The sequence below is a fragment of the Babesia bigemina genome, assembly GCF_000981445.1.
Source record: "Babesia bigemina genome assembly Bbig001, chromosome : I".
Lineage (NCBI taxonomy): Eukaryota > Apicomplexa > Aconoidasida > Piroplasmida > Babesiidae > Babesia > Babesia bigemina.
The window spans coordinates 2,054,521-2,073,500 of NC_027216.1; the positions used below are offsets into that span (position 1 = coordinate 2,054,521).

At 47.5% G+C, this 18,980-nt stretch overlaps 10 protein-coding genes across 10 annotated transcripts; 4 read left to right on the forward strand and 6 right to left on the reverse strand.

Moving 5' to 3' along the window:
• Positions 1 to 227: 227 nt before the first annotated feature.
• Positions 228 to 2,001, reverse strand: BBBOND_0109280 (MAJOR FACILITATOR SUPERFAMILY MEMBER protein, putative; the record flags this gene model as incomplete). The annotated part of the gene is made up of 2 exons (XM_012911362.1): positions 228 to 1,610; positions 1,648 to 2,001. The coding sequence occupies 2 exons, from the start codon at positions 1,999 to 2,001 to the stop codon at positions 228 to 230; spliced, it is 1,737 nt and encodes a 578-aa protein (XP_012766816.1).
• A 2,187-nt stretch (positions 2,002 to 4,188) lies between these two features.
• BBBOND_0109290 (hypothetical protein) lies at positions 4,189 to 4,680 on the forward strand (the record flags this gene model as incomplete). Its single annotated transcript, XM_012911363.1, has 1 exon — positions 4,189 to 4,680. One exon carries the CDS (start codon positions 4,189 to 4,191, stop codon positions 4,678 to 4,680), a length of 492 nt encoding a protein of 163 aa, XP_012766817.1.
• Positions 4,681 to 5,039: 359 nt separating this feature from the next.
• On the forward strand, positions 5,040 to 5,864 carry BBBOND_0109300 (hypothetical protein; the record flags this gene model as incomplete). The annotated part of the gene is made up of 3 exons (XM_012911364.1): positions 5,040 to 5,099; positions 5,171 to 5,230; positions 5,781 to 5,864. 3 exons carry the CDS (start codon positions 5,040 to 5,042, stop codon positions 5,862 to 5,864), a joined length of 204 nt encoding a protein of 67 aa, XP_012766818.1.
• Positions 5,865 to 6,327: 463 nt separating this feature from the next.
• BBBOND_0109310 (hypothetical protein) lies at positions 6,328 to 6,762 on the reverse strand (the record flags this gene model as incomplete). The annotated part of the gene is made up of 1 exon (XM_012911365.1): positions 6,328 to 6,762. One exon carries the CDS (start codon positions 6,760 to 6,762, stop codon positions 6,328 to 6,330), a length of 435 nt encoding a protein of 144 aa, XP_012766819.1.
• A 780-nt stretch (positions 6,763 to 7,542) lies between these two features.
• On the reverse strand, positions 7,543 to 10,715 carry BBBOND_0109320 (tetratricopeptide repeat containing domain protein, putative; the record flags this gene model as incomplete). Its single annotated transcript, XM_012911366.1, has 2 exons — positions 7,543 to 10,584; positions 10,626 to 10,715. The coding sequence occupies 2 exons, from the start codon at positions 10,713 to 10,715 to the stop codon at positions 7,543 to 7,545; spliced, it is 3,132 nt and encodes a 1,043-aa protein (XP_012766820.1).
• Positions 10,716 to 11,364: 649 nt separating this feature from the next.
• BBBOND_0109330 (pre-mRNA splicing factor 18, putative) lies at positions 11,365 to 12,613 on the reverse strand (the record flags this gene model as incomplete). The annotated part of the gene is made up of 6 exons (XM_012911367.1): positions 11,365 to 11,854; positions 12,051 to 12,134; positions 12,170 to 12,251; positions 12,287 to 12,365; positions 12,401 to 12,528; positions 12,565 to 12,613. The coding sequence occupies 6 exons, from the start codon at positions 12,611 to 12,613 to the stop codon at positions 11,365 to 11,367; spliced, it is 912 nt and encodes a 303-aa protein (XP_012766821.1).
• A 501-nt stretch (positions 12,614 to 13,114) lies between these two features.
• On the reverse strand, positions 13,115 to 14,189 carry BBBOND_0109340 (lactate dehydrogenase, putative; the record flags this gene model as incomplete). Its single annotated transcript, XM_012911368.1, has 2 exons — positions 13,115 to 13,959; positions 14,066 to 14,189. The coding sequence occupies 2 exons, from the start codon at positions 14,187 to 14,189 to the stop codon at positions 13,115 to 13,117; spliced, it is 969 nt and encodes a 322-aa protein (XP_012766822.1).
• A 336-nt stretch (positions 14,190 to 14,525) lies between these two features.
• BBBOND_0109350 (PRKR-interacting protein 1) lies at positions 14,526 to 15,135 on the reverse strand (the record flags this gene model as incomplete). The annotated part of the gene is made up of 2 exons (XM_012911369.1): positions 14,526 to 14,947; positions 14,985 to 15,135. 2 exons carry the CDS (start codon positions 15,133 to 15,135, stop codon positions 14,526 to 14,528), a joined length of 573 nt encoding a protein of 190 aa, XP_012766823.1.
• Positions 15,136 to 15,866: 731 nt separating this feature from the next.
• On the forward strand, positions 15,867 to 16,870 carry BBBOND_0109360 (oxidoreductase NAD-binding domain containing protein, putative; the record flags this gene model as incomplete). Its single annotated transcript, XM_012911370.1, has 4 exons — positions 15,867 to 15,907; positions 15,944 to 16,072; positions 16,096 to 16,645; positions 16,682 to 16,870. 4 exons carry the CDS (start codon positions 15,867 to 15,869, stop codon positions 16,868 to 16,870), a joined length of 909 nt encoding a protein of 302 aa, XP_012766824.1.
• A 741-nt stretch (positions 16,871 to 17,611) lies between these two features.
• Positions 17,612 to 18,919, forward strand: BBBOND_0109370 (hypothetical protein; the record flags this gene model as incomplete). The annotated part of the gene is made up of 1 exon (XM_012911371.1): positions 17,612 to 18,919. One exon carries the CDS (start codon positions 17,612 to 17,614, stop codon positions 18,917 to 18,919), a length of 1,308 nt encoding a protein of 435 aa, XP_012766825.1.
• Positions 18,920 to 18,980: the final 61 nt, after the last annotated feature.

The following is an 18,980-nucleotide window of genomic DNA, read 5'->3' on the forward strand; positions in this document are numbered from 1 at the left end:
AATGGCAAGTAATTGTCATTCATGTAACTATATACACATTTTATGTCCCATTAATGCTTTTGTTGACAATAGCTTGCCCGTAATAGTCGTTTTGACCATCATTTCAAAATACAACCATTTATGGCGATACAAAAATCAATGCCGTATTTGGCACTGCGCTTGCATCCATGAACATTGGTAGTATGCTAATGGCGTCGTATTTCCGATGATCACAAGCAGCTGAAGCCTCATCGGCTACTATTTTGCTTCTGGCGCGCTAACGCAGTCCTTTCTTCCTCTAGCTTTTGTCTTTCCTCTCTCCGTTTCGTTTCCTCTTCCTCTGTCATATAACCTTCCGAGTAATCGCTCCTAGTTGTTGGTGACATACTTGTAGGCGACGTATCTCCGCCTTCAACCACGGGCACTTCCTTCTCATCTGAACTACTCTCTGTGTCTTTATCTGACACCGTTTCCTCTGGCACTGGCATTTCTACTGCCTTTACCGATGGATCTTGTACTGCCACCTCTTCCCTTTTTTTCCTCTTCATTGCTGTCTGCTTTTCTACCCTCTCTTTATGCCATACCTCATTTTTTTTCTTAATTTCCGGCCTTTCCTTTTTATATGTAAAAATCAACGCAATGTAGCAGGCAATATTGAGCAGTGAGCCTATCACGATCATGTACATGGTCGACTTCCTCAGGGCCTCGGTGTTGTTCTCTTTGAGATCTGCGTCCATGTCATCAATTGTCTGTGTTGACGGGGCGTAACCAAGCAGCTTCTCCGACACGTACGCGAAGATCTCCACAAAACTGACACTGATCGAAATGCCGGATATGCACTGGATTAGGGCGGATGCGCTGGCCTGGTACTTGTCTTCAATGGCTTTCCTCATAATAGGTCTATCCACTCCGCCAACAGTAACCAAGGTCACCCCAAGAATCGCAAACTCTACATAATGATACCACATTAAACGCCCATCTGGCGCCGGCGACAGGAAGAACAACACACAAACGATCAATCGCACGCCCATCACAACGATGCCAGCAATCATCTCGCCATAATCCGTATGCAAACCCGCAATTTTTTCGAGAACTATTCCTCCAGCTGCAGTCCCTGCTGCGCCGCCAATCGTTGTGACCAATATCGCGATTCCCACATTCTTGTCGGACACTCCCAAGTACTCCAGATAAGTGATCATGTACGGCAGAGAGCACATAGGGGCCTCCGCAATCAACATCGTAAATATGGACAGAAAAGCGGTTCCACTCGTGAAAACAGCCTTAAACGCTCCGGACAATTGGGTGACAAAGTAGTTCACGGAGTCATACGGAGAGACCACCTCCTCCTTAGCTTGCAGTCCATATATAATCGCGATGCCAACCGAAATCCACATGTAACCCAACACGATGTACGAGATACGCCAGCCAACAAAACCCAACAGCACATTCTGAGCAGCCTCCGTGGTTATTGCGGCGCACAGCATACGGCCAATGCAATTCAAAGCGTGAAGACGGGTGAAGGTGCTGTTACTGCTCTCATCACCCTCATCATCTTCATCCGCAACAATCTTTTGTTGTACTGGATAAATACAACCGAATGCAGCGCCGTGTAAGAAGCGCAAAAAGAGGATCTGCAGGACCATGAGCAGTGCAACTCTTGCAACCTACTGACGAGTACTTGGACGTGGAGCTTAGCAGAATCGAGGCGATGCCCATGAATAACAACCCAGCAGACATCACCAGGTTAGTCTCAAACGCGTCCGCCAGCAGACCCCAAACTAGTGAGAAGCACAACCGCGACATGATAGACACGGTCATCAGCATCGTCTGCTGCTGCTTGTTGAAGCCTAAACTGGACTCGAAGGTTCTAACGCACAAGTACAACACCTGCTGCTCGTAACCCTCAGTGAAAGACACCAGGTGGTACAAAACCTCACCAAAGGCGCCATAGTCTGGACGTATTTTTTTCGGTGTCTCAGATTCTTTAGCTGCTTCCGAAGCTGAATCCTCTGCTTCAGCCATTGTCACGAATTCACCTATGTGATGCTCACAAACGTGTCATATTGGTCACATGGTCAAAATTAGTATTTTATTAACTGCGATGGATGCGTATGAAATCCTAGTACGCAAAGTACGTCTAATCACGAAATCAAACATTACACGGGCGATCCTCAAATGGTGATCTACAAATTCTATAGCCTTTATACAATGGTATAACCATACAACAACCAGACGTTTCTCTATAACGGGACCATGTGCCTCAAAGGAGGAAGCGCAAGCGCGGCACCAACCGCAAGTTGCCGGAACCAATAGGCGAGCTAAGACATCCAAATGACAGTTAATTAATAGAAATTTCCAATGTTCGGAACAGTGTCAACACGGAGGGGTGTTTAGGCGCCCCTGGGTATTAAGCTGTCTGCGAGTGTGTGCCACGCTCAGCAGTCGGAAGAAGTAGACACGGAGCTTGAGATTTACACACCAGAACCGGTAGCTGATAACCACTTCTGCTATTTGAATGACATTACGTGGGACTGGTTGATTAGGACAAGGCACTGGTGAGGGCTAACAAACGGGAACCCGGCGGGGCAGCACTCGCATGTACCACTGAGAATTCCATTTCTGAACCAATTGCGATGCATTATATACCTTAAAGGCGATGTGCACTTAGAGCAACTCAGAAACAGATGGTCTGTGCAATATAATCACACCTTTTCTAAAGCTCAAACGCGGGAGCATCACCGAACCATTTCGTTTATGAGCACATGAAGTCTGCAAGGCTACAGTAACCAGGCAGCAGTAGTTAACCAGTTCGTTGTACAACAATGAATCTACCCATGAACAATAGACAAAATGTAACGGCGGCTAACGCTGTCACCAATGATTATACCCGAAATGAGCCTGTCGAACGCTCCAAGCTGATTCCTGTCATCTGCCAGAATGTGTTGCATTGAATATAACACTTTTGAGACGGAAGGATAGCAGCTACAACTGCTTGTACTTCCCAGTCCATTTAACGAGTATGCCATACACCCAATGTCTCTATCGTGTCTCCCACATTTACTGAATGGAATCACGGAAGTGTTACATGAAGTACAAAAGCTATTTACACAATGCTACCCGGGATTTCCCAACTGATTAGCGGATTTATAGCCCGCAGTCAGGGGCCAGCGGAGTAATGCGCGCTTATGATGCTGAAATTGACTCATGCTGTTGTTACAGAATATATTAAGCCCTGAAACATATGCTCCCGCCATAAATAGTAGACGCCCAATGCTCATTGTGTTACTGCAAAATATAGACATGTGAGCACGAGGTGCGTTTTTGTACAAATGTATGACCCGAGTTGTTAATACTGGTTCACAATAAGCCTGTGTGACGTCCATGCGTTGTTGAACATCTATACGCGTGGCATTAGTTGAATGCATTGGGTCAGATAGAGATTGTATTAAAATCATCGAGGAACTGTGGTTACGGTGATTTCCTCATCTACGCTTATGCGCAAACATTAAAAAGTCCGTGCTGTCGCAGTCTATATTCTTCCACCTCACCATGCATAGGACGAGATAATTAACAATTCTATAACTTTGTGCCTGCTTCGAAGCCAAAGTTTGATTTACCAATCAGCTGCTTCGTTTTTCATGAATTCGAGTTCACACTCAAACCATGCTGTCGCATCAATGTAACTGTTTATCAGTGGTGAAATGGCACTAAGTGACGCCGATATTGGTTTTCGGTTGTAAGGTTGGCGGGAGTCGAAGAACACGGTGACCGCTTGCAAAACAGTTCTACGGTGATGTGTGAGGGCGTCTTTAACTTATAGATGTGTAAAGTTATGGCAAAGATGAATATGCAAATCAAAAAGTGGAGACACCATATATTATTAACAGCCAGTCATTTAGAAAACGTCCACACAGTTAAACCAGCCTCATTTTCATTTAGGCCATCCAGAATAATTACCATATAGTTTACTTTCTAACGGTCGTTGTCATTTGGGCAGTTGGCAGCATCCTTACATTTCAGAGAGCACCAAAAACAGGAATCAGCCATTCCCGCACCGCATTTCCGGTTCACTACATTGACAGACATATTCCTCACATAAACAAAATAGCCCTGGGTGGCAATAAAGAGTCTAGTTGGTGCGATATGTAGTTGTGAGATTCATTCCCAAGCTACGTTACGCAGCAGTTAAAGTCCTTATTGAAATGCATTATGACCGCCGCCAAACTGACCGAGGCGTGCCTCTACTCGGCCACCGTTATCTACAAAATTAGGCATAACAATGACTTCAAAGCGTTTTCAACCTTCGACTTTGAATCAGTATATAGTAAGTTTCGTTATTCCACCGACCCCGCCTGTCTCCTCTGCCAGCTGCGTGACTACGTCTACGCCTGCCACCACCAGTTGGAGTTCCTGAAGGCGCAGTGTAATCGGGATAAGTCCCTCGGTGGTTGGCAGAATTGTAAGTACGGCAGTGACATCAAGACGCCATCTCCCCTCCAGGCGTTCCTGACTGACGGCTGGGACTGCGACTTCAAGACTCACCCCTTCGACCCGTGCAACCTGTGCCTCAAGAACCGGGTCAGGATAAGATTTAAGAAAAGAGATTTGCCTGAGAAATTACAACTGGGAAATGTTATTTCCACCATCCTCACTCCCAGCTGCGGCGGTGAGCAGCATGATGCGATGCGCGTTGCAAATTAGCAATTGCCGGCGTCCGTGATAATATGTTGCTTTGTGACACATTGCAGTACAGTTGTGATTAGATATAGTAGAGTATACTTGCAGTGCCATGGTCGCCGTCGGAACTGTGAAGCAGCGATAACTCCCTCGTACGGCCAATGGTTATCTAGAGTGACCCAGACAAGTATATGTGAAGTAATAATGTTGGACATCGGACTGCATAATCACATTAAGATCAAGTGTGGCATGGCTACACTAAGGCTATGTGGGCTCTGTGAGCTTACGAGATATCAGTGTAGTGAAGGCTTAATGTCAGCGAACTCATCGTATAGTTGATCCAAAACTGTCATTAGGCTTTGGTTGTGGACTTTTGCGCAAATATGGAGGACCAAGAAAACGAGTCCCGAGAAACCAATAAATGCTGCAAGAGCGATGGCAATGTATGCCATCACACAAAGACCGATGCATTTTTTTCCATCTTGATCACATGTTTTTTTACACCACGAATCAGACATTTTCAAACACACCGCATTTAACGAAATCTGCACAATTTTGGACTACGTACCAGAAGGTGGGTACAACAGGTTTGATAACACCTACGTTACCACGGTATATACCTGTAAAAATGCGTTATGGTGAATTGCAGGCGTATATGTAGACAATAGTTTAAATTTGACGTGTGATGCAGCATTTACTTTTGGTGAATGTGGGTAGGCGTAGTGCCGGAAGCATTTATCCGCGAATGACAAAATGGCACTACTACTTATTGAATGTTTGCGATGTTGTGTTTGAATTTATGATATTCAGAATACGTTAGCCTCAATCGCTCCCTATGCTGTGAGTCACGCGGGGTTTTTATGCAAACATGTGGGTGATTGAGGCCACAGACGGAAATAATGTGTCGACGCTGCAATTATGAGTGGAAGTATTGAATGGGTAATGGCTTGAACTTTTAATGTTCGACACCACGGTGTCTAACTCTCTTTCCGCGGCCCGGAAATGAGGTACCACCCCGAACGCCTGCATTTATGCCGTTAGACAGCATTATTTTCCAACAAAAGCATTTGTTTAATGACATTTAGGCTGTTTAGATGTTTTTATTATTTGTTGCTTTTGTCTAGGTGAAGTCAAATCTTGTCCTGTTTTATTATGCAAATGATCTGAGATCACACCACCAACTGGCTCCTTACGTTACAATAAGCTAAAATGACTGAGCAAAAACATTCGAATATCATTAAAACCACTTATTGTGCGTACATTGGTGCGACTCAGAGATGTCATAACCACTGGAACTCAGCTCTGCAACCAATCACCTTAGTCGGGAAGTGATGATAGCGAGTGGGACACTCTTCCTTAACACTCACGAAAGTAACGTCATTTTCCACATACACATCTTTGAGCGGCAGTTGTATTTATTGGCTTCAATCGCTTAATCCGTTATTAGAGTACCTCAAATCTTGCTTACAAAGCATCAGCAGCAACAATGCGTAAAGCATGGTTTGCTCAAGCATGTCGTATCGACCATCCAACCTTTACATTTCCAACATGATTACTGTCATCGCTTAATCTAACAACCAACTACTATTATTATTGTGTTCTCTTGTTTTATATTGTGCTGTGTGGCTACATGTGACTTGTGCTACTGTTCAGTTTACCAAGGCTAACGCCTCACGCTGAAACCGGTTGCGGGATCCACGCCGGTCCATTGCCGGACGTCACTGGTGCCATCCATGCGGGCATCCATCCAGTTTGGGCTTGAGGGTCTTCTACGGAATCGTAGTCTTCTTTCGGCTTCATATCCCTCATCACTATTTTATGTGTTTCTTGGATCACTACCCTTTGTATGTGGGCTTCCATGCGATCCGATATGCCCAGGTCCCGTCTGTACTTCCTGTGCTCCTTTGTCGCTATTCCCTCCCACGTCATAACGTAGGGGATAACCCTGATCTTGGTTTGCTGGTTAAACTGTCGCGCCTTGAGATCCTCGATAAGGTCTTCGTACTTCTGCTTCTTGAACTTATCCGTGTCCAGTAGGTAGTCTCGATTGGTGATTCCTATCTCCACGATGGTTACGCTGTTCCTTCGCCGATCTGCCAGTATCATGTCTCGCCTGTTGTATACCTTAGTCTTCTGACTCTTGACCGTCTAGTCGTACGCGATCCATCCGTATTTTCCTTGCACTTCACTCTCGATCTTGTGGGCGTCTATCTTCTCCTTGGGTAGTCCTATTTGCCTCCCAAGCACTGAGTGGACTTTCTTGGTGACTTCTTTGCGCCTTGTACATTATGTGTGTGAATTGTTTCCGGAGAATTTGCTGCGAGATGACACATCATGTAAGCTTCATTAAGATGGTGTTGTGTGAATGCTTATAGATTATGAAACAGCATATTGTAATGCAATGAAACCCTACGTTGTAAACAATTCAACCATTATATGTACTCCAAAGTGCTCATCATGAAATGCCTTCTACACATGGCTTTCATTGTATAACTTGTAGCTGCGTAATGAGTAACACGGTGCGCAACAATCACTAACATTAATGCAAAATTATTTCGTCTTTCAGACCGTAAACTGTTCGCTACAGTAAATACTTGATCATAATGATATATTACATAATACAATACTTAAAAATACCATGTTTGTAGAGCAACAAATGTTGCGTTAAGCATGGCTGTATGGGTTACAGTCAGCGCCCACAATAACCCACTACCGTTAAGCTCTGGGCGCCACGCTTACAGAAAAAAGTATCACCTTGTAGGTATGGTACTGCCAACAACGACACGCAGTTTCGAAAAAGTGTACTAGTTACCATTAACACGTGCTAGGCATTTTAGGCTCACCAGTTTTTGTTAATACTACAGATTATTTGCAACCCTCATAAAATCATACATTAGTTGTGTTCAACGAGGCGCTTAGGTCTGAGAAAGGATACTTCTCGCGTGCGGCGCGCTCTACACTGAGCACCAGATCCTGCAATGGCTTTTCATGCGGGCATCCACGGGACTCCACACTGAGCTTCTTGACCTCCAAGTAGTGTGACTCGAGCTCCCCGAAGGTGCATATCGAATTAATGTATGAATGATCCATTCGTGCCATTATACGGTGCATCGTGTCAGGGCATTCATTGACACAACGCAAAATTGCCTCACTATGCCTGTGATCAAACACGCCCATTTTTTGTAAATGAGTGATAACATCCTCGAGGTAGACATACGCGGCATCAGTATCCGTCAGAACGCTTCCATCTGTACCTTTGAACGCCTTCTGAAGTCTATCAAAGGTCAAATTGCCCCCCACAGGTAGCATTTGCGATAAGGCCTCGGCGGCATCCTTATATTGCGATTTCACGATCATGTGGAACACAGCAGGATATATGTGGTGGTGATAGGGGTTCCTGTGGCAAGTACGGAATGCCCTCTTAGCCAGCTGGATGTCGTGTGGCTTTGGCATGCCTACAATAGACGCGAACCTCTCAATCGCCGAATAAAGCCCGCTGTTGTAAACCCGTTGTGAAGAGACAGTTTTTATCAAGTCGAGACAATAGTTAACGCTGTTGTCCTCCGTAGTTTGCTGTATTTCCCTTTCGCACTCCGTGCGGTGCTGGAGTCCAGTCCTTTTAATCTCAGCAGTGGTCCACAAAATCCCTTCTGCGGCCCTGATAAAGTACACAAGCGTCGCGTATGCGACCCTGATTTTATGGAAGGAATAGTAGGTCCGATACTGCAGCCTGTTTAGGCAGAAGCTGTGGAAGTCCAACTGGTGCAGGTAAATCTCGTGTTGTTTTTCCAGCACCATAGCGTATATATCATGCGCGTTTTTCAACAACTCCTCTGGGCTATTAGCATTTTTTTCATTCGTTGTTCCACTTGTAGTCTCCTGGATGTAGAGCATCCTATGGTAATTCGCGGCCATCAACTCGTATTTCATGTGTTTGACTTCTGGAGGCGTATATTTGTTGGTTTTTGCTTGGGCGTCCCTTTCTTCTTTCGTCATGTCTTCCACCAGGAAATTTCTCCATTTTGCACGGCTGGCTACGAAATCGTACGTTCTAAGCATCGCCTTAGCGGTTTTTGAGCTCGTTTGACGATCGCTCCTGTCTATGTCCGACGCCATACAGAATGCCTTCTTGCTTTTTTCCAACGCCCCCATGTGACGATAGACTTTCCCCATCAACATGTGGGCGTCGATTGCCGTAGGCGTCGTCTTCAACGTTTGCTCCAAGAGCTCCAACGCCTCATCATAGAAGCCTGCATAATCGTATATCTTCGCCGCCACCAACAGCACAACCGCCAGATAATTTTGTGATGCCACGTTGTGTTGCGCGTTGTTGGTTATCGCGCCTTTTGTCTCTCCTTGCGCTTTATCAATCCCGTCCATCAACATGAGCCCGTCTTCGAGATTTTTACGGTACTTTTCTAATAGTACTAGCAGGTGGTATACAATCTCAAAGGTGCATCCATGCACAAAGAACTTGAATATGCTTAAACAACCCACCTCAACGAGCGGCTTCAGCATGTCGTGGAACTGTCGTATATGGTCGTTGGTGATAAATGAGGCCGTCAGCGCCTTGCCCAAATAGTTGTTGATTTTGACTTCATTTAGAGCATCAAGCAGTATCCGGCTCTCACTCTGTGTTATTGCCCTGCTAAAAATGAACAGCGGATGTCTAGACCAGCTGTTCATCTTCGGGCGCGTGCTGTATATGCAACACCTTGCGATAGGATATTCTTTCAGGTATTCCTCTAGTATGGATTCAGCCTCGTCTATTGACACGGATTTGGGTTTGGGCAATGCTTTCATGTCCAACGCTTTGGCCACCTTCACGGTGTAATCTACATAACTGTAGCAACCGAGAAACAGCTGTTCATCCTTGGTGGGGCTTGCGCTGCTCTCAGTTTTTTGCCTCATTGCACTCACCCAATGGTCGAAAGTCCTGTTAACCGTGTTTTCGCCGCACCAGTTGCTTGTGGAGTACTCCCCGTCGATATCCATGATTTCCTCGCTCAGCAAGATGGGTGGCAGTTCTCCACTTTTCACCTTGTCTACAAACGCCTTATTGCACACGTCAGCCGAATCGCTCTTTAACTCATTTTGCACCGGTTTGAGCATATCCATCACATTCGACTTGTGGCGTGGGAGGGGCATCTGAAAAATCCCCGCCTCTCTGACAGCTCGGTGCGTGATGATGAAGAGGAGGGTGTATCTGGCGTTATCCGGGTTCAGCTGCACCAACTGCTTGTATGTATTGTGCGCCATATCCCAGAGCCCACCAAGCAGAGCGGATCGTCCGACATATTCCAACCTTGTGATTTTGTCCAGCACTAAACCTTCCTTGTCAGTGAGAAGCTTGATGCACTCGTTGTACTTGGCGGTATCCTCGAGCAACATGGCCCAGTATAGTATTGCGGAACTGAGCTCAAATGGGGCCGCATCGTAACATCCGCTGAATACCCTATCGGCCTCGGTGAGGACTTTTAAGGCCCCTTCCACATTCCCGCAGAGGTGCTGTGCGAAGGCGAATGTCATCCACTCCTTGTAGTGCTTCATTCTTAACTGCAGCCCGCTACTTGCGAATTTTTTGAACGCCTCATAATCATTTATTTCGATGGCGAGCGCGTACAGGTCCCTCAACAACCGTTCGTTCTGTGGGTCTATTTTGCTCGCCATTGTGAAGCACTTCAGCGTGTCTTTGTACTGCTTCTTGTTCTTGTATATCCTTCCCAGTACGTACCAGCAGTGGCAACTGTTAAGGTCGTTTTTGATTGCCTCCCTGGCGATCGCTAGGATCTCTTCGTGCTTCGAAGGATCGATTTGCGACATGAACAGGGCCTTGAAGGATTTCGCCTCTCCGTGTTTGGGGTACTTGTTGACGAGTTCTTCTGCGATTTTGAGCCCCTTCTTATACAACTTCTGGTTGTACAGATCCTGCGTGTGTCTATGGCATTCACAACAGCGACTAGACCTACCATCATATTCTTAAAGGCGGCTTTGTCCTTCGCGGACAGCACGTCATGCTGGCCGTTGGAGGCACTGTTGTCTTGTTTCACGTTAGCCATTTCAACAGAGTGCCTTCACTATTCCATACTAACGGTTTTGCGATAGCTTGGTCGTCAAAGCGCCCGAGATGTGTACCAGGCGCCGAGTTCGGGCGTTATGAGTGCTCAGCGTTCCTTCTCAACACGATTAGAACCCGCAATAATATGACTTTCACAGCGCTGCATACGGTCGGCCTGCGGTGGGTCTGAGAGCTGCGCTATTGCGACGGACACCCGATAGGGCTGGCTTCGTTCGACGTAGCAGATATATCTCACTGTAAATGGTCAATCGACACAACCGCGCATCACAACATTAAATACGTGTTCATAGAACTGTTTTAGCCGCGATGTGTCGAATTGTGTGTTAAGATCGAACGGATGCGTTCTGCTGACCTTCCGCCCCTGTATAAGACATCTACCGGTTACATTTCCTGAAGCCAGATTTTCGTGGTTATTCGTCGAAATTCACTTCCGAAACTCCATTTGGCACTGCGATTTCACTGGAGTCTCGGTTCCGGCGCTAAGCCCAGTTCGTCAGCTCGATAGGATATTCCCGCAGTGTCCTACTTAATACGATATTTGTAGGTATCACAAAACCACGCGTTGGTCTGCTATACATGGTTTAATGTGTGTTGCGTTTTAGCTGATTTTTATTCGGCACCCATTGGTGCTATATATGCGATGTCGATATCTGCACCAGTTTGGACGGGTCCACTGGCGCCGTCTTCTGATCGAACGAGAGCAGCCGCTTGATCATTTGGATGTATTTTCTTGTGGTCTCGTCGTTAAGTATATGGGCTACCTCCGAGGTGCAAATCTTTGAGCGGCCAGCGCGTTCGTGGATTCCCACCATGGTGACTCCCATGGGCCATGCGGCGTTACCGATGGCGAGTATCATGTACGCATCATGAGCCTCCTTATATTCCCCCTTTTCGCAACACTCAACAACTTTGTATATTTTATGGAGTGTGTCTTCCTCAAGTGTCTGGGTCTTCAGCAGCCGCACCAGGGGCTGGAGGTCCTTTTTCGTCTGAGCCAGCATCGCATCCCGCCGCTTCGCTTCTGCGATATTCCCCTGCTGCAGGTCTTCTTCTCTCTTCGCGATGACCTCCTGTTGCCATTGCTTCAACATTTTTGAGATCCACCCTCCGATTCTGCTACTTATGTGGTTTGCTTCCAAAGGCTCACCTGCGATGCTTCGTGCCTTCTGGTATGGCGTCACATTCGTCATATATCAAGTCATCGTCTGCGATTTTGTTTGTTAGTCGATTGTAGGTGGCTCACCATGCGTGTCTACACTCGACGCCGAGCGCTGTTTCCTGATACGCTTATTGAGGTCACTATACAACTACTCACCGGCCTATTATGGTCTCCACAAACACATTCTGATTGTGCTTGGTGATATTGTTCTTCAGCCGCACTTCGTATAGCCGTTTGAACCTTGGAAGTTTTGCGCAGGTCACCAACCACCTTACCTCTGCTCTTTCGTTTCCCCAAACAGCAACGCCGGCTGCATATGGCTCCTAAGATGCTTGATTATTTCGGCATCCGGCACCTCTGCATGAAGTGTATGTCGCTTTTAAGTGGACAACCTTTTGCCTCTTCCACTGCAGCATGGCCGCTGTTCTTCGCCTCCTTGTTGAGGGTAGCAAAGTAGCAGGCGCTAAGATTCTGCACCTCATAGTTGTTCCGCGTTATAAACACACCTCTATCTGTTTCTCTATGCATCCTTTTTTACGCTGTAGCCCTTGGTGTAGGTCTTCCTCCGCTCTCTTCTTCTCCGAGACGATTTCGTCCGCCTTCCGTATCCACTGCTGGTTCTCCTTTTTGAGAGCTGCGGGTGTGTACACTAATATTGGTCACAACGTACCTTCTACCTTCTGCTTCTTTTGGTGGATTGCGTCAAACAGCGCCCGCATATTTACCGAGATTCGGCGCAGCTTGCTTCTGTTGCTACATACGGCAGGTTATCTGGAGTGTCGAATTTAATATGCGAAGACAGATCTACCACTCAGTGTCGACGCCACAGCGCCCATACGGGTAGGGCACTCCCTCCCATCCAATCACTGAATGTGTCGACTGCGCTGACGATTCGCGTGGCAACCGTGATGTTTCTAAGTCATTGATTGCTTAGTGTTGCTCACGCAGCTGCCCCAGACGGAGTCGGTAAATCCAACACCGCTGTGGCGCCGCAAAAGCCTAACAGGACATTGCGGTCCTGTTGAGATGTCTACAGCCGTTCCAAATCCGCACAGAGGTTCTCATACATGCATTCATTTGGTTTTGTTAAATGGGATGGACGGGTCTAGGAGAACGTGCAGGAGCAGTACAAGTCATATCGCCTCTTGTCCACGTGCCCCGAACGCCCCCTCCCCTTGGCTGACATTTTTGTCAGCTTACAGTTCGTCGTGGGATCCGATCTAGGCGATGAGAGCCTCGAGCCTCCTGATGTCCTTGACGGAAGCGTCGATCTTGGCCTGCTCCTCGGGCGAGAGCTTGAGGGTGATGATCTTCTCGACACCGTTGGCACCAAGGATGGCAGGGGTGCCCAGGTAGACGTCGTTGTGGCCGTACTCGCCCTCGAGGTAGCAGGAGCAGACGATGATGGACTTCTTGTCCTGGAGGTATGCGGCGGCCATCTCAATGGCGGCGGTGGCCGGGGCGAAGTAGGCGGATCCGGTGCCGTACAACTGTACGAGCTCCATACCAGAGCCGATGGTGCGCTTCTCAATGGCGTCGAGGTCAGCCTGGGTGATTTGTCCGTTCTCGATGAAGTACTGGATGGGGAGTCCGTTGACCTTGACGTGGTTGACCAGCGGGATCATGGAGTCACCGTGGCCACCAATGCACCAGCCGTGCACGAACTTGGGGTGGACGTTCAACTTGTCGGCGATGTAGTGGCGCATGCGGGAGGAGTCCAAGAGGCCACCCATACCGACAACCTTGTTCTTGGGGAATCCGGTTGACTTGAGGAGCATCTTGACCATGACGTCGAGCGGGTTGGTGATGCAAATGACGAAGGCGTTGGGGGCGTACTTCTTGATGTTCTCACCGATGGTGGTCATGATCTTGCTGTTGGGTCCTACGAGGTCGTCACGGGTCCACTCGTCGTCCTTCTTGCCGGGCATCCTGGCCAAACCGGCGGTAATGATGCAAACATCACTGTCGGCAATGTCCTCGTACTTGGTGGTTCCGATGACCTTCTGGGAGGTGTCGTACACGGTGTTGGCGTGCATGATGTCAAGGGCCTTGGCGGCACCAAGGGCTGCAACAACATTAGCGACGTCAGAGCATAATCGGAGCGGCAGTTAGACCGTCCACCCGGCCGGCCATCCGCCGGCCTTCTCCACAGAAGAGCAGTGGACACTTACTTGGCGCAATGTCGAAAAGCACAACATCTCCGAGCTCCTGAATCTGGGCGAGGTAGGCCATCACACCTCCGATGTTGCCCGAACCGATAAGGCTGATCTTGTTCCTCCTGACTACTGGCGCCATTGTGGATAGAAATTGCTTAAACATAGGATGAGTTACGAGAGCGATTGGGTTGAGTGAAAGTGTAGTGTTTGGTGTGTGAACGGCTGCGTCGCGGGCCCCTCCATCGTATATAAGACTAATGCAAGCATGGGGCTCCCCACCTGCCCCAAATTAACCAAGTTCTCGCGTCATGGAGCCCGTGTACATTGCGGGGCAGTGCGAACGTCGGTATAATGCGTCACGCAGTTGAGGAGCCTTCCGCAGCCGCGGCCGGCGCCTCCGCTTAGGGTGACAAAAGTGTGTAAGCGCGCGTGTGTTGGCGCCGAGAATAGCTGTTTTATCGCTTTAACACGCTGTCTAAGTGAGGGTGTCGTCTTCTATGACTATGCGTTTGACATTCTCGCATGTCTTGTGTTCGTGTGTGTGTGCCGTTGTGCTCATCGGACCTACGCCCTCCTGCACGGCGTTCGGAGCTTGATATTCTGCATTGCCACCGGCATTATCCGCGCCTGAATCGGGCTGCTTCTTTCCGGGCTGAGGCTGAACCACGGAGTGTTGCTTCTTCTGTTGTTGATCCGTGTGCATCAGCTTGTTAACCTTCTTTTTGTTCCGCTTTTCCCGTCTCTTTGCAGTTTTGGCAGATTCCTTTTGCATTCTCGTCAGCCTTATTGTCTGGAAGATGGTGTTTTGCGTTTCTTGCTCCCATTGCTCGTCTTGGTTTTTAAGCCGCTCGTGCTCGTTGTTGCGGTGCTTGCAGTAGATGCCCAGGAAGTCGCTGCCTGTCGACAAATTTGCGTCTTGCCTATATTTACTCACGAGCGCCCGAGCTGCTTCCCCAGACATTGTGCAGTCGTTCGATTTGAACCTCGTCGTTTTCGTCCAGGTTCTGCTGCGAATCCTGCAGGGGGACGGCCACTCGCCGCCCGTCTGCGAGCGTCACATATTCATTCTGCGCATGTTGTTCCATTTTATCTCATCTTGTTGCTGTCTAGACCGTTGCTGAAGTTTTCTGAGGCGAGTCAGTCAGACCGTGGTGTCGCGCACATGGTCTAGACCTCCTGGATTCCGTGCGATAAGCGAGCAATAACATACGCTATCCGCACATTTTGTTACGTAAAATTAACATTTTAATGGGCTAACCTACGGCTGCGCGTTGTGGTGCGTGTTAGCCCGGTTTGTCTTACTACTGCCGCCGTGATTCTTCATCGTGGACGCCGATCCACGATCCTTCCTTCGGTCTCCGGTGATCTGCTCGAGTAGCACATCTATGTCTGATGTGTTAGTGAAGTCATACCATTCCAGTCGAGACTCCACGGGAGCTGCTCAACGTATGCCGTTGCGTAATCGTTACCGCCAGGCACTCTTCAACCCAATGTCAACTGCTACTGGCCGCTGAAGTAGCATGCGTGGTGATGTTTTCACCATCCTTCTGGTTCAGCCTGATTCTGGGAGCGTTAGTAATTTTCGTTGCGTTTTTATACATAATCACAGGTTTGCTTTACCGTCGCAGTGCTACATCAAACTTCACAATGGAGCAACTCCGTTGTCCCGTAACTTTTGTTTGGGCAATGCGGCGCCTTTGAGGTACGTTTGCGTTTCATGGTGATGGTAAAACGTTCCACAACACGCCGTTGTCATCCGTGTCATCGCATCGCATCATCTGCGAATTTAATTGAACATCGTTTGGGTTTCACGATCATGATCTTAGTCGTCTGGACATGCTATTTACGAGTTGTTGTGTGGCTGTGTGGTTAACTGGGTGATGGTTTGTGTAGGTATAGCGTCAAATCGCCCCTCGAGTGCAGAATTAGCTCTGTGCGTTATCTCGGTGGCAATGAAACAGACCGCAGTTTCCACCACATCGTAATTGAACACAACGGCCTATACAACTTCGAACCCGGCCAGTATTGCGGTGTACTGCCTCCAGGCAAGTTGTGTCACTCGACGTGCACATTCCCTGCTTAGGCATATCTGAGCGCACCAATCGGCCGCATCCTCCTCGATCGTATTCTCTCGCCCCGGTGCTAGACGAAGACGGCGTGGATCCCAAGACATGCTTTTCCCTGGGGATACGCGCTCCAGTTATTCCTCCAGGCAGCGCACCCCTTTATCGCAACATCTGTATATGCTCGCAATTTTTGTCCGGTGCTGAACCTGGCACTCTGATTCGCATAACCGGCCCTTTCGGCAAGTTCGTGTTGAGCCCTGACGACTTGCAGGGTAAGAACAATTTGCTGTTCATTGCGACTGGTACCGGCATTGTGCCGTACATGGGCTTCCTTAAATCGCTGCTTAAGACGTACGCCGGGGGCACTCAAGAGTTTGGGAGCATTCTGCTGTTTTTCGGGATTCAGTCACCGTCTTCGCTGCTTTATCGTTCGGCACTCGATGATTACGTGGAACGGTTCAAAGGCCGTTTTGCGTACATTCCGTGTTATTCACGTTTTGGTGATGAGTCTGAGCGCTGCTACGTACAGGTTCGTTGTGGACACCGTTGCGCTATACGTTCGCAGGATAAAATTTTGAAGGCGCAGGATGTTATAAGGTCGATGTGCTGCGAAGGCGGTCGGCAGTGCAGCATTTTCGTATGCGGGCGCAAGTCCATGGAGAAAGCGGTTGCAAGCTCGTTGCAAACAGTGTTCGCTGGAATTCCGCAGCGAGACGCCATATTGGCGAGCATGAAGGTGGAGGTCTATCAGTGAAGCTAAAAATTTTGAACGTCGATGGCATTGAGGCGTTAACCTTTCTGCGCCTATGTGGCAAGAGATCTTTAAGTCATTGCCATAATTGATAGACAAAGAGACAGTTTTTGCACGGTCCGTTTTTCATAACCTCAAGCTCTGCAAGCCGACGTACGGGACATACACGGTATAATTATTTGTTTCATAATATTATTGTGATTTATTGTGAAACGCTTATGCTATGCGTTTAATTTTCGTAGCTAATTTTTTGTGGTTGGCTAGTACGGACTTTCGCTGATGCCCCAGCTACCCAGCGTATTGCAGTTTGAGGTGAGTGAAATATGTGCCGTCTTCCGATGATTCCAGAAGTATAAAACATCTGCTTTTGATCAAGGTTTTTATTCATATGCCAGAGTTGTTTCGCACATTTAGAAATTTATTCATTGCTTTTCTGTGCAAATAATTTGTTAGGTAGCCGTGAAGGCAACATAGTACACCGACGAAAATTCCCGCATCCTCATAACTAGTTGTGGTTTCTTTGCGCTAGTAACTCGGTAGTGTACCCTTCATAGGCAGCTTTAGCATTGGAAACCAATAATAACGGTGCATACTGTTTGCTGAATCGCCGAAGTTGTCACTGTTTCGTTGTCTTTGGTATTCTTTAAAGCCTCCAAAAGGAGCCTATTTTGGGGTGCTGCTGGCGTTGCCTGTTATTCGTTGATTACGGTTTGTTTCCCCAATTGACTAAAACCACGTAACAAGATGAGTGCACCTGTGAAGCTTCTCTGGTTTTGGTTTGCTCTGTTTTCAGGCCAGGCATTTGGAGGGCGCCTGCTAAACCTGCTGGAGGATCCGTTACCTAATCATGTACAGGTACACCGCGGTATTTTCGACGATAATGGCTTATACAGAATGTTTGTCCCTGAGTCATATTCGGAAAAATGGTTTTACTATGGAGACATTATGGTTCCCATTGTACATTCTTGCCGACAATTAACAATCTGTGTGGAAGAGTATCGTTCAACGACGACCTTTCTTGAGGTAATAACAGTGTGTTTGGATGATATTAACGCAATTAGACGTTATACTAGGCTGTATGAAGTGCGTAACAATATACTTACATGTCAAAGCCTGGCGAAATTGCAACACGTCGTGAAAGGTTCTATCTTGCTTACTCTGGATTTGAGCCCGGGCGCATCTTTGCATCCTTACATTGTAAAAAAGGTTAACACGAGCGATCACGTTATCCAGTATCAGGTTAGCCCTGCATCCATAGAAGGGCGTAAGAAATCGTCGCGCAAAAAGATCAATTACGCCATATTGTTTACCCATGATTCCAGTTCATCACAAGATAGAGGATATCCCACATCACTTGTGGTTTTCCACGCTAAATCTGTGGTCCTGAATATATTGACTGGTTATTTATTTCTAAAACGATTCGTCCCTAACCAGTTTTACATCTATACTGTACACCCTAATGAAGGTACAATTAAGCTTGTCACACCGTCAATACCTTCTGAGAACCTCTTTGTAAATCCGGCTATGTCACCATTTTCTGGTACGCCCCAAGTGACGGCTGTAACGATAAACGTCACATCTGTGGAGAATCCTTCAAGCAACGTCTTGGTTATTTACAATGTACCGAAAGGGGATTGGTTGTACTCCCGTCATGAAGTGTTAATCTTCTCGCATGTCTGGCGCGTGGCGTGCTATGTTAAGGACCGTATGACCGATATACCTATCTTCGTGTCTCCGGAGGATGTCATGGTAAAACATGTGGAAACGTACAATAATCTGAAAGATAACAAATTCTTCGTGGTAATCAAGACCGTAAAAAGGACTCCAGGTGGCTTTATTACTTCCGATAAACTCTTTCAACGCGTGGAAAATGAAGGCATGATAGGTTATATACCTCATTTTACACACAAGAAGCTATTGTACGAAATGATGTTAAAAGAAGTTTACGACACTCCCGCTGCACCTGCCGGAGAAGCAAGAGGCGCGTTGCGATACGAAATGGACACAAGTGGAGCATCGTTACCACCGGCAACGCCCAGTACTTCGACATAAGCGAAATATGTGGTCAAATTGACGTCAAATGTCGTCCCCGGGTAAATATTGACAGCGGCAT